The 12134-nt window shown below is 45.8% G+C and overlaps 1 protein-coding gene and 1 pseudogene across 3 annotated transcripts in view; both read right to left on the bottom strand.

Annotated features, from left to right (window-relative positions):
* BBS7 (Bardet-Biedl syndrome 7) overlaps positions 1–11827 on the bottom strand; it is a 50279-nt gene extending 38452 nt beyond the window's left edge. Inside the window, exons 1-2 of one of the 2 annotated variants that reach the window (XM_079153395.1) lie at positions 11647–11800; positions 9442–9548 (exon numbers count right to left, since the gene is read on the bottom strand). Coding sequence is in view for 1 of the 2 variants with exons in the window: in XM_079153394.1 (XP_079009520.1) it covers positions 11647–11682 (36 nt within the window). In the remaining variant the exon portion in view is untranslated. Of the gene's footprint in view, positions 1–9441; positions 9549–11646 lie in introns of both variants that reach the window. The other variant, XM_079153394.1, reaches the window with a different exon arrangement.
* LOC306669689 (ubiquilin-4-like) lies at positions 939–6956 on the bottom strand (annotated as a pseudogene). Its single transcript has one exon. The product of its transcript is annotated as a ubiquilin-4-like (transcript).
* Positions 11828–12134: the final 307 nt, after the last annotated feature.

Consider the following 12134-nt stretch of genomic DNA (forward strand, 5'->3'; position numbering starts at 1 on the left):
AGAACCCAACTCTACCCAACTCAATATGGGCACACACGCACCCAGACACTACCCCAGTACTGAACAGGCTTCAGTCCCCCTCCTATCCTTTGAGGTCTTGGGTTCATGGGAGTGTGAGTCAGTGTGTGTGAGAGAGAAAGTGAAAGTGTGAGAGAGAAAGAGAAAGAGAGAGAGAGAGAGAGAGAGAGAGAGAGAGAGAGAGAGAGAGAGAGAGAGAGAGAGAGAGAGACTGCTTAGCTTCATCAAGTCCCTTTCTTCAGTTCAAATCCCATTAGTATACCCATTTCTCCTCTCAGGCCTGGGCATGGATCCTCTTGCCCCACAGAGCTACTAGTACTCCCAGACCCCAACTGTCAATTCCCATGTCAAGTCTTTTGATCAGGTTGTCTCCCACTCCCTTCCTCTAGGAAATCTCAGTCTCTCCTCTGCCTTAACAGTCTCCACTGCTCTGGTCCACGTCTGTTAATTTCTGTCCATGAGACACAGAGTGCTCATGTTCCTCTTTGGATGAGAAGTCCAAGAAAAAGTACTAGATGAAGTGACCAGAATAGGCATTGGGGAGGAAAATCACAGCCTGTTTCAGCTGCCCCTCACCTTCAGAGTGTACAGTGCTAGCACTGGAGGGCTGGCGGGAGGGTGGGGAAGTACACAGTTACCAAAAGTAAATCAGGACAGGCTAAAACCTAGCGGTACGACTGGAAGACTGTTGCAGTAAACCAGATGGCTGGGTCCTCCTTCAACTTTGCAGTCCCCACTGAGAAGGCTGAGATTGCAAAAGGTGGTGTGGGCAAGGAGCTGGGGTCAGTCAACAGAACAGTGAAAACTCTTCACACAGCTCTGCTCTAGGAGGACAGGAGAAAAGATTGTTAGAGACAAGGGTAAGATCAAAATTCTCAGACGGAGCTATGGGATTGGACCCATGCCTCTAAGTCATAAGCTGCAGAGGTTAGGGGCTGACCGAGGAGCCAGAGGGTGCTGCTGAATCAGGGCACAGGCAGGAGGCATGGAAAGAAGGATTAGGAGTGCTGGGAGTCCAGGAATCTCTCAATAGCTGCATTGATGTCCCCTCGGGTGGCAATCAGGTTCTGCAGATTGGCCTCCTGATTGATGAAGCCTATGGAGTTGAGCTGCTCCAGATCTTGCTGAAACCTCACTTCTGGCGTCTGCACCTGTAAGTTTCTACTTACGGCCAAAAGCTGGATCATCTGCTGCATGAGCTGCTGCTGGGCGCTAGCTGGCATGGCTGGCAAAGAGGTGGGGCCCTCAGCTGCATGCCCAGAGTTGCTGCCTGCTGAGGGTGCTGGGGTCCAGGATATCCCGAAAGAGCCAAAGCTGGGTACCAGCCCAGGGGCCTCAGTCTGCAAGGTCTGCAGTCCCTGCAGTCCCTGTTGGTGAGGATAGACAGTGCCTCAGGATTCTGCATCTGCTGCAGGAAGATGGCAAGGTGCAGGTAGAGGGGTTCCCAGCAAAGAGAGGCACATTCACTATCATCTGAGCAGCACAATCAGGGTTCTGGGCAAGTATATGCATCATTCTATGCATGCAGGGGGCTGAAGTTATATTCTGCATCAGCTGGGGATTCTCAGAGGTCTGCTGGAGGAGTGCCTGCATTTCTGGGCTGTTGAACCCAGGCTAGTCACATTGACCCTCAAGGGGTTCGAGACTGTCAGGTGCACCTGGCTGGTCCCCGATCCTCTGGTGCCCTCTGGGGGTGCGGTCTGAGGTGGGGGAAAAGGAGCTCCCTGGGTTAGCGAGGGGCTCTCCATCCTCAGTCCATAGGCCTGGGAGGATGAGCTGTAGGAGTTCCTGGCCAGGGAAGAGAAGGGACTGCTGCCAAACTGTTGCTGGGCAGCCCTGAACATGGGCTCCTGGATGTCGGTGCACACGTGGCACAGAGCGTCGCACCCCCCCAGGGAGGCTCTCGAGGTTGCTTGGGGCTGGTCCTGGTTCCACATCATCTCTTGCTGCATGGCAGGATTCTGAGCAAGCTCCACTGTCTGCCTCATGAGCTCAGGGTTATTGAGCATGTGGCTGATTCTGACGTTCCACTCTATCAACTGCTGTATCTGGGGACTGGCCATAATCGTGTGGCACATCAGATCAGGTGAGACATCATATCGTGGACCAAGGATTTCTCCATGATCTGCAGTAGCATCTCAGGGCTGGACATCAGCTGCCTCTGCATCTGCTGCTGCAGTTCCATGAAGCTGGCAGAGCCCAGGCTGCCCCAAAGCCAGAGAGAGTAGGTGCAGTGGCACTAGGGTGTCCCTCTCCTGCTCCTCTCACTTCCACTGCCAGAGGTAGAGGGATGGGCAGGGGTGGCAGGTGAAGCATGCATGGTGGAGGGTGCTGAGACAGGGTCTGGAGTGGAAGAAGCAGTGGCAGCAGCTGGATCTTGAGCCTTCTGAGGGGTCTTGATAACCAAATGGACAGTGAGTCTATCCTTGATCCTGTTCAGCGTGTCTCCATCCTTGAGGATCTTGCCTGTGAAGATCAGGACCAGCTGATCTTGCCTTATCTGAGCCTTAAACCTCCAAGAGATTTCCTCTTTGAACTCCCTGACCAAGGCCTGGTCACAGATCAATTTCCTCCTTGTCCTTGGGGGTCTTCACCATAACCTGAATGGGGGGCCTTGTCTCAGCCCCGCTCAGCTCCACCATGCCGCTGCCGTCACCTGGCCAACCACCAGCCTGTCAGGCTCCTCCTCCTCTCCGCCCATCCCACTGGCCTGGCTCATCTCCAGCCTTGTCATGCGAGGCAAGCACTCTACCAACTGAGCTACATCCCCAGCCCAACATATATTTTTGACAACTTTGTCAAGTAACAGTCAAGTGTGTGGGCTTGTCTCTATGACTTCTATTGTGTTCCACTGGTCTTCATGTCTATTTTAATGCCAATACCATGCTGTTTTTGTTACCATAGCTCTGTAGTATACTTTGAGATCAGGTATTGTGATTTTTCTTGCATCACTCTTTAGGCTCAGGATTATTTTGGTTATTTTTGGGTCACTTATTCTTCCAAGTGAACTTAAGGACTGTTTTTTTCCTAGTTCGGTGAAGAATGTCATTAGTATCTTGATGGAGACTGCATTTAATCTGAACAGTACTACTTTTGGGAGTATGGCCATTTTGACAATATTAATTCTCCCTATCCAAGAACACAGAAGATGGTTTCACCTTCTAAGGTGTTCTTCAATTTCTTTCTTCAGTGTCCTATACTTTTCATTGTAGAGACCTTTTACCTTCTTGGTTAGATTAATTTCAAAGTGTTTGGGGATTATTTGTTTATTTTTTAGTTTATTGTGAATAGAATGGTTTTCCTCGTTTCTTTTTCAGCAGAATCACTGTTGGAGTATAGAAAAGCTATTGACTTATGAATGTTGATTTGTAGCCTGCTACTTTGTTAAATTCATTAACTATGGAAGTCTTCTGGTGGGAGTTTTTTGGTCTTCAAGATATAAGATCCTGTCGTTAGCAAAGAGATCATTTGAATTCTTCTTTTCCTATTTGTATCCCTTTAATTTCCTTCTCTTGCCTAATTGGTCTAGCTAGAGTTTCAAGAACTATTGAATGGAAGTGATGAGAGTGGCCATCTATGTCTAGTTCCTGATTTTAGAGGAAATGCTTTCAGTTTTCTCCATTCCATATGATGTTGGCTTTGGGTTTGTCATATATAGCAGCTATAATGTTGAGGCAAGTTCCTTCTATCCCCAGTTGCTCCACTGGTTTTAACATGAATGGGCACTGAATTTTATCAAACGCTTTTCCTGCTTCTTTTGAGATGATCATATGATTATTGTCCTAGATTCTTGTGTGGTGACATTGATTTGTATATGTTGAACATCCAGGGACAGAAACCCACTTGATCAAGGTGTATTACCTTCTCTATGTATTTGCTAGTATTTTATTAAGGATTTACATCCCTGGGATTAAACCCATTTAATTGTGATGTATTATCTTCTAGATGTGTATTTTAATATGGTTTGCTAATATTTTATTAAGGATTTTTGCATCTACATTCACTGGGGATGTTGGTCTGTAGTTTTCTTTCCTTGATATGTCTTTGTCAGGTTTTGGTATCAGAGTTTTACTGGCTTCATAGAATGTATTGGTGGGAATGTTCTTTCCCTTTCAATTTCATGGAATAATCTGAGAAAGACCAGTGCTAGTGCTTCTTTAAAGGGCTGGTAGAACTCAAGTGAGAATCCATCTGGTTCTGGGTTTTTCTTTGTTAAAAGGCTTTTAATGCTGTTTCAATTTCATTGCATGATTTTGGTCTGTTTAGGTTTTCTATAACTTCTGGTTGAATTTGGTCAGGTCATACATGTATAGAAATCTGTCGATGACTTCTAGATTTTCTAGTTTATTGGAGTATAAATATTCAAAATAGTTTCTAATGAATTGTCTGTGGTAGATACCTGCTTTTTAATCTCTAATTATATTTATTTGGGTTTTTTTTCTTTCTTTTGGTTAGTTTGGATAAGGATCATTAATCTTATGTTTTCAAAGAACCAACTCTTTGTTGCACTGATCCTGTGTACTGTGTTTTAATTCTCAGTTTCATTAATTTTAGATCTGATCTTATTTCCTGTCTTCTACTAATTTTGGAATTTGTTCTTCCTTTTCTAAGATCTTGAGGTGAAGCATAAGCTTATTTGGGATTTTTTTTTTTTTAATGTAAGCACTCAATGTTATATATTTTCCTCTCAGAACTATTTTCATGCTGAGATTCTGATATGTTGTATCTTTCTTCTGTTTCTAAGAATCATGAATTTCTCTCATTTCCCCTATCATCCATTCCTCATTTAAGAGTATTGCCAATCTCCACGTGTTTATGGGGTTTCTATTATTTTTCTTGTTGTTGATTTCTAGTTTCATTTCATTATGATCTGATAGGATACATGGGATTCTCTCTCTCTCTATTTACTAATACATTGCAACCTAGAATATGGGCTACTTTGGGAAAGATTCCATGAGTTGCTAAGAAGAAAATTAATTCAGATGTTTTCAAGTGAAGTAATCTATAGATATCTATTAGGTTCATTTGATGTATTATTATTATTTAAGTCAGAAATATCTATTGATTTTTATATTTGGATACTGAAATCATACGGTATCATTTTATTGGGGGTCTTTTTGGGATTTAATGTTAAGAAGTTTTTTTATGTAATTAGGTGCAATGACATTTGGGACATATATATTTACTATTGTTATATCCTCTCAATGGACTGTTCCCTTTACCAGTATATAGTGGCCTTCTTTGTTTCTTCTGATTAATTTTTGCTTGAAATCTGCTTTGACACACATGAGAACAGCTATTCCTTCTTGCTTTCAGACTCCATTTGCATGGACTATTTTTTGACATCCTTTTACTTTCAGCCTGTGAGTATCTTTGCCTATGAGATGAGCTTCTTGCAAATAGCATATAGTTGGCTCTTGGTTTTTGATACATTTAGCTAGTGGGGAGTTGAGATCATCTACATTTAGTGTTATCATGGATATGTATGTGTTGTTTCCTGACATTCTGGTTTCTTGCTGTGTTTAATTCTGTCTTTTCATTTAGTTGATTGTTCTTCTAGTGATCTTTATTTCAGAACTTTGGGGTTTGTTTTGCGGTTCCACTAGGTACATTATATCACTGGGTATGCTTTGTAGTGCTGGCTTGGTGGTTATGACCTCTTTTAGTTTATCCTTCTCAAGTAAAGTTTTTATTTACCCCCTTAATTTCAAAAGATAGCTTTGCTGGATACGGTAAACTTGGCTAGTAATTGGTTTTTGGAATCTCATTCCAGCCCCCCCACCCCCGTGTATGTGTGTGTGTGTGTGTGTGTGTGTGTGTGTGTGTGTGTGTGTTTGTACCAGGGATTGAACTCAGGGGCACTTAACCACTGAGACAAATCACCAGCCCATTTACCCTTTTGTATATTTTTATTTAGAGACAGGGTCTTGCTAAGTTTTTTAGGGCCTAAGTTGCAGAGGCTGGCTTTGAACTCATAATCAGCCTGCCTCAGCCTCCTGAGGCACCGGCATTATAGATGTGTACCACCACACCTGGCCCTCCCTGATTTTGAAATCTGAGAAGTCACAAGTGAGCCTTATTGGTTTCCTTCCAAATGTGGTGTGTAAGATTTTTCTCTTGTAGCTTTTAATGTCTTTCCTTATTTTCTATGTTAGGCATTTTGGAGAGGCTGTGTTCTGATTTTGTCTATAGGGGGTCCCATATGTGGAAATCTAATTTCTAATATGAGTAACTTTTCTGTGACTATCTCACTGAAGATGTTCTTAATGTCTTTATTCTGTATTTCTATCTTCTTTTCTCTCTCAACAACTCTCAGATTTGTCCTCTTGATACTATCCCTGAATTTCTGCATATTCTCATCATGGCCTTTTCTTTCTTTCCCTTTATTGCACACCGAGTGTTCAAGTTACACACCCTGTGTTCAACGCCTGAAGTTCTGTTTTCTATGCAACTTCATCTGTTGGTGCTGTTTCAAGTGAATTTTAAATTTGATTCACTATGTCTTTAAATTCCAGGAATTCTGTCTGTTTTCAATATCTGTATTTCTTTATTGAAGAGGAGCCTTTCGTCTCCTCTTGATTCCTTTCTTAGATCTTCTTTTAGTTCACTGAACATTTTAACAGTTTTATACATTTTTCTCTGAAATTTCACCTACTTCCATATCTGTAGGATCCTTTGTTAGGGGATTGTGAACTTGGGGGGAGATCTGTTTCCCTATTTCCTCATGTTTTCAGAGGTCTTGGACTTGTGCGTCAGTTGAGGTGGTTTCCCCTTCCTAATTTATACATGCTCTTCTGTGTATACTTTTCTCTCTTATTGTGGGACTTCTATTTTTGATGAATGAGTAGATGTCCAAGAGGGAGGCCCCCCCTCTGATGGATGCTCCTTGGGGCCTGGTTGTTGGTTCAGGGTTTTCCTCTCCAATCCTGTGTTGAAGTATTGCCAAGGCTCAGGTGGGCTAGACCACGTGGGAGGTGAGATGTGCTGGATCTTGGCTGAGCCGTGAGCATTGCTCAGGAGCAGGATCTCACTTTGCAGCCCCTCGTAGAGGAACAGGGCGCCAGGAGCAGCACTAATGTTAGCAGTGGTGCACAGCCTTAAGATGAACGTCCCGTGTCTACAATGACATCTGTAACACTAACTGCCACCTCTACAGGATCAGTGGGGTCGACATTTAACATCAGCACCAACACTAAAGAACCGTGACTTAGACCTAGCAGTAAACAGTACGTGTCTACTACACTGTCTACTGTGTTAATAATCGTAACACAAATGGGTAGGAATTATATAGTCTATATAATTCTATTAGATAGTGGGATTATAGACTCTTAGGTAAAAAGAAAATAGGGTAGGGCGGCAACAAAAAGTATGGAATATTTAAAAAGTGAAGAGTAGAGGTGGGAAATCGGAGCAGATGATGGCTATAAAGGAGCAGGATAAAAAACAAGTAAAAGTAATTTTAAAAACAAGAGTGGAAGAGGGAACAGGAAAATTTGGCTATTGGAGGGGAAGAGAGTGACAAAGGGGTAACAAAAGGGACAAAAACCAAGGAAAGAATAAACAAATGTAAGATCAAAACAACTCAAACCCACATACAATTACACCCCACCTAAGTCAAAATGAGACTACATAATAAAGAGGTGAGGAAGAAAGCAATTAAAATGAAAGTAGTTATTTGAAAATATGTACATTTGAACCTATCCATGCAGTGAGAAAAAACATGCAATCTCACAGAATTGGAAAAAAAAAAAAAATGAAATATCTGAAAATTTTTTGAAAATTAAATACAGAATAAAATATAATTAAAAATGGGGCCTATGGATAAGAAAAAAAGATTAAAAATCTTAACAAGAAATAAAGGGCTCGTTTCTGCTGAGGTGGCCAAAACTGTTGCAGGGACGGACTTTCGTTCATGGCACTGACTACTGGGCTCTGTAACTCCTGGGCCAGGTTGGGGGTCAAGTCCACCATCTCTGTGCTCCTCACCGAGCTGCCACTCACTGTGGCCAGGAGCCAGGGCTGGCTGCCGTGGTGCTCAGCTCCCTGTCTCCCAGCACAGGGTGGGGGACAGGAGGTGGTGACAAGCCGTGTGTTCCCGCGGTGGGTGCTGCAGAGTTCCAGACTGGGGCTCCGCAGTTAGCGTTTGGTCTCGGCTGACCCTGGGAAGTCTGTCAGTGGTGTTTGAGATTTGATCAGACACCCTGTCGCTGGGAGATGCTGGTTGCTGCTGGATGTCTGACCTCGAGCCTCTCATAAACTCCAGTTTTACAAAGGCATAGGGTCTCCACCTCCAAGGTCTCACATTCACTGCTGTGGGTGTGAACCACCCAGATCAGCCCTGGAGTGCAGACTCTGCTGGCCACGACAGGCTTCTTCCCAATAGCTCTGGTGGGTCACGGCCCACAGAGGGGCTCTCTCTTTAGTTATCTGGAGCCTGGCTGCCCCAGGCACAGTCCTCTCCCAGCCTGTTTCAATCTTGCTGGTCCAGACACACTCTGCAGCCCACAACAGGATATTGCTGGGTCCACTGGCGACTTCCTTTATGAGTTCCAGTGTCCCACCTCTGCTCACTGCTGCCTGGCCTCTCAAAATTGTTCCTGCTCTCAGAACTGGACTCTCTGCCCCTCAACCAAGCAATTATGTTTGCTTTACACTCAGTAACTTTCCCCACTAACCTGGGTCCATTAAGCTCAGCTCCCTCTCTAGTCCCAGGGTCCCCCAGGCCACACCACACTGTCCCTTCTCTGCCTGTGCCCCTACCCTCCGCTGCCAAGCTAGCTCATCTCTAATGGATTATTTCTTATATCATGTTCAAAGTTCCCGATTTTCTGAGCCTCTGTGGTGTTCTACTGTCCAGCGAATTTCAGCGAATTCAGCGAATTCTCCTCAGCAACACACATCCCTGAGGAGGATTCCTGCTGTCTGTGCTGAGGACTTGCAGGGCGTGCTCCCTGCCTCTAAGGCAACATCTTCTCTTCTGATACAGCTATTATTATTATCAGTAATGAACTCCCCACACACACCAGGGATATACCACTGAGCTATAACCCCAGCCCTTTTTATTTCTTTCAGATATGCTCTCACTAAATTTTCTAGGCCAGCTTTGAACTTATGATCCTCCTGCCTCCCATGTAGTTGGGATTACAGGTGTTAACCACTGTGCCCAGCTGATAAACTTATTTTCTAATGAAACAGGTCACAAAAAATTAGAATGTAGGAAACAATCAAAAATAGTAAAATTTATTCTATAAGGTTGTCAAGCCAAAAACAATTATGTGACATTACTGTTTCATGAAAGTATGTTTTAGTAAATCTTTTCTAATTTCATACATTTGTTGAAGAACTTTTGTAAAAAGATTAAAAAATATTTGGAAATAGATTATAGATACTGAAAGGTAACACAGAAAGGCTCTGTTAAAATACCAAACATGCTGGGCGTGGTGGTCCATGCCTGCAATCCCAGTGACTCAGGAGACTGAGGCAGGAGGATCATGAGTTCTTGAGGCCAACCTCTGCAACTCTGCAAGATCCTGTCCCAAAACAAAAATAAAAAGGACTTGGGATCTTTCAAAACGAGGTTCTAATTCTTACTGATCTTACTTTTTTTGTGTGGTGCTTGCCTCATGCAGCATGGCAGGCAAGGATCTACCACTCAGCCACATCCCCAGACCCCAACCTAACCTTAGAAGCTTAGAGCCACATCCCCAGCCCCCAACCTAACCGCTGAGGCTTTAAAAAAGACAAAGGATGTGAGGATGCTGCAGTGCCCATTAGCTGTGCTGCTGTGTGTCTGCTACAAATGGAAGGAAATCTGAAGGTTTCCCCTTGTTCACGGTTTGGGAAAAAATGGGGCTTTTATTTACTGTGAAGAAAAAAACATAGTGTAGATAATCTCCAGTCCTTTGGTGAGAGGTACACTCAAGCTTCAGAATAAAGTGATGAATCAAAAAAAAAAAAAAAAAAGACTGGGGATGTGACAGCTCAGTGGTTAAGTGTCCCTAGGTTCAATCCCCAATACCAAAACACAATAATGATAAAAATAAAATACCAAACATGCTAATAATAATAACATCCAATCTGAGGGTGAGGGTTATTTTACAAATGGTAAATAATTTTACAAAAGAGGATAGAAAGATGGAAAGAGCAGAGCTTGCTCAGCAGGATACTGTCAATAGGGAGATATGGCTAGAGGAGGGACAGGACTAATGGGAGAGAAGTTGAAGAAAACAGATCAAGAAAGAATTTGCATACAGATAAACGATTCCATGCTACACTGAGGGAGTAGTACTGAAGTTTAATCTGTTAAAATTTGCATTTTAAAAACATCCACCTAGCAAGTGATATGAAAGAATGGCTTAGAGGAAGGTGAACCTGAAGGCTATGGGTCCAGTTAGGAGTCAATTTCAATTAACCCAGCAAGTTAGATGAGCCAATGTGATGGAGATGATGAAAAGTGGTACAGATACAAGAGCTATCTAAGATTAAAAACAGTAAGATGTGATAATCATATATAGAAGTTGATCTGTCCTCCCAGCAGCTTGGGAGGCTGAGACAGGAGGATCCTAAGTTAAGGCCAGCCTCAGCAACTTAGCAAAGCCCTAAGCAACTCAGTGAGACTCTATCTCAAAATCTCAGAATAAAAAAGGTCTGGGGATATGGCTCTGGGGTAAAGCTCCCCTGGGTTCAATCCTTGGTTTAAAAATGTGTGTGTGTGTGTGTGTGTGTGTGTATGAAGTACCTAGGCATTACCTAGCAAAACTCCCAGGGAAACCCACTAGGCAAATATTGCACCATGACCTGAAACAGAATGGATGGCTGAAAAGGGAGATGGGAAACCAGGAAAGGTAATTCCACGCTGAAAGGATTCTGGAAAGAAAGGAAGCTAGCTGTAATAGAAAGGGCACCAGTTCTAGATTCCAAGACTTTTATCCAAACAGCAACAACACAATTTTTAGCTCTTGAACAAATTATTTACCTTCTCTGAGCCCCTGAATCCTCATTTATATTATCACCTATTTTGAAAAATAAGTATGTACGCTAAGTTCTCAGAAGAAACTAGCTGCTCCATGAACGGCTGTCGCTGCTTTTGATGGAAACCGGCTGAAAAGAAACAACTAAACCTCTGGAGAAGGGGCTGGTAGAGATGCAAGAGTGCGGTATGCAGGCATGTGCAGCTAGGCAGAAATGCACGGCCGAGTCCTGGAGGGGCACCTCTGGCACTGTGGGGGCGCACACCGTCTCCCCAGGCCCTGCCGGACACCCGGGGCGGCCCCACGACGGCACCGCGGGGCGCACACCGTCTCCCCAGGCCCTGCCGGACACCCGGGGCGGCCCCACGACGGCACCGCGGGGCGCACACCGTCTCCCCAGGCCCTGCCGGACACCCGGGGCGGCCCCACGACGGCACCGCGGGGCGCACACCGTCTCCCCAGGCCCTGCCGGACAGCCGGGGCGGCCCCACGACGGCACCGCGGGGCGCACACCGTCTCCCCGGGGCGCGCGCCGGCACCCAGCCGGGCCCTCGCGGGAACCGCGACGGGAGGACCTGGCCCGGGCGGCGTCAGGTAAGGGCCGAGCCTCTCTGGGACCAGGCTCGCCGACGGCGCCCGCCCCAGCCCTCGGGTTTACCTGTGAATAATCCGCTCGGTTTAAAACAAGATCCATGCCGGCTGCGGAGCCCGGCAGCGCCGGCAGGACGCGAGCTGCAAAAACTCCGACCCGCAGCCTCGGCCGGCCGCGCAGGCCGCAGCGCCCCTCAGCAGCACCGGTCCCGCTACGCGGTTCGGCCCCCAGCACACAAGCTCCGCGCAGGGCGGCGGCGTTGGCTGCGGCGGGGGCGGGGTGACGTCAGTGCGCTCGCGCGAGTGGCCAGAGAACCGAAATAAGCCCCGCCCGCTCCCGGCGGACCGCCCCCGACCAGCCTGCTCCAATCACAGCGAGCGGAATACAGCACGGGGTCCCGGAGGTGGGCGGGCGGTTTCCAGGGAGACCGGGACGCAGAGCTCAGCCTGACCGCGCTCCCCTGGGCCGAGACAGGCTGTGGAGAAGCGCCCCTGAACCCCAGCTGTTTCCCTCGGCTGCAGAGCGCCCGCGCAGGGCCAGCGTCTTGGCCTCAG

This window comes from Sciurus vulgaris (assembly GCF_902686455.1).
Source record: "Sciurus vulgaris genome assembly, chromosome: 9".
NCBI lineage: Eukaryota > Metazoa > Chordata > Mammalia > Rodentia > Sciuridae > Sciurus > Sciurus vulgaris.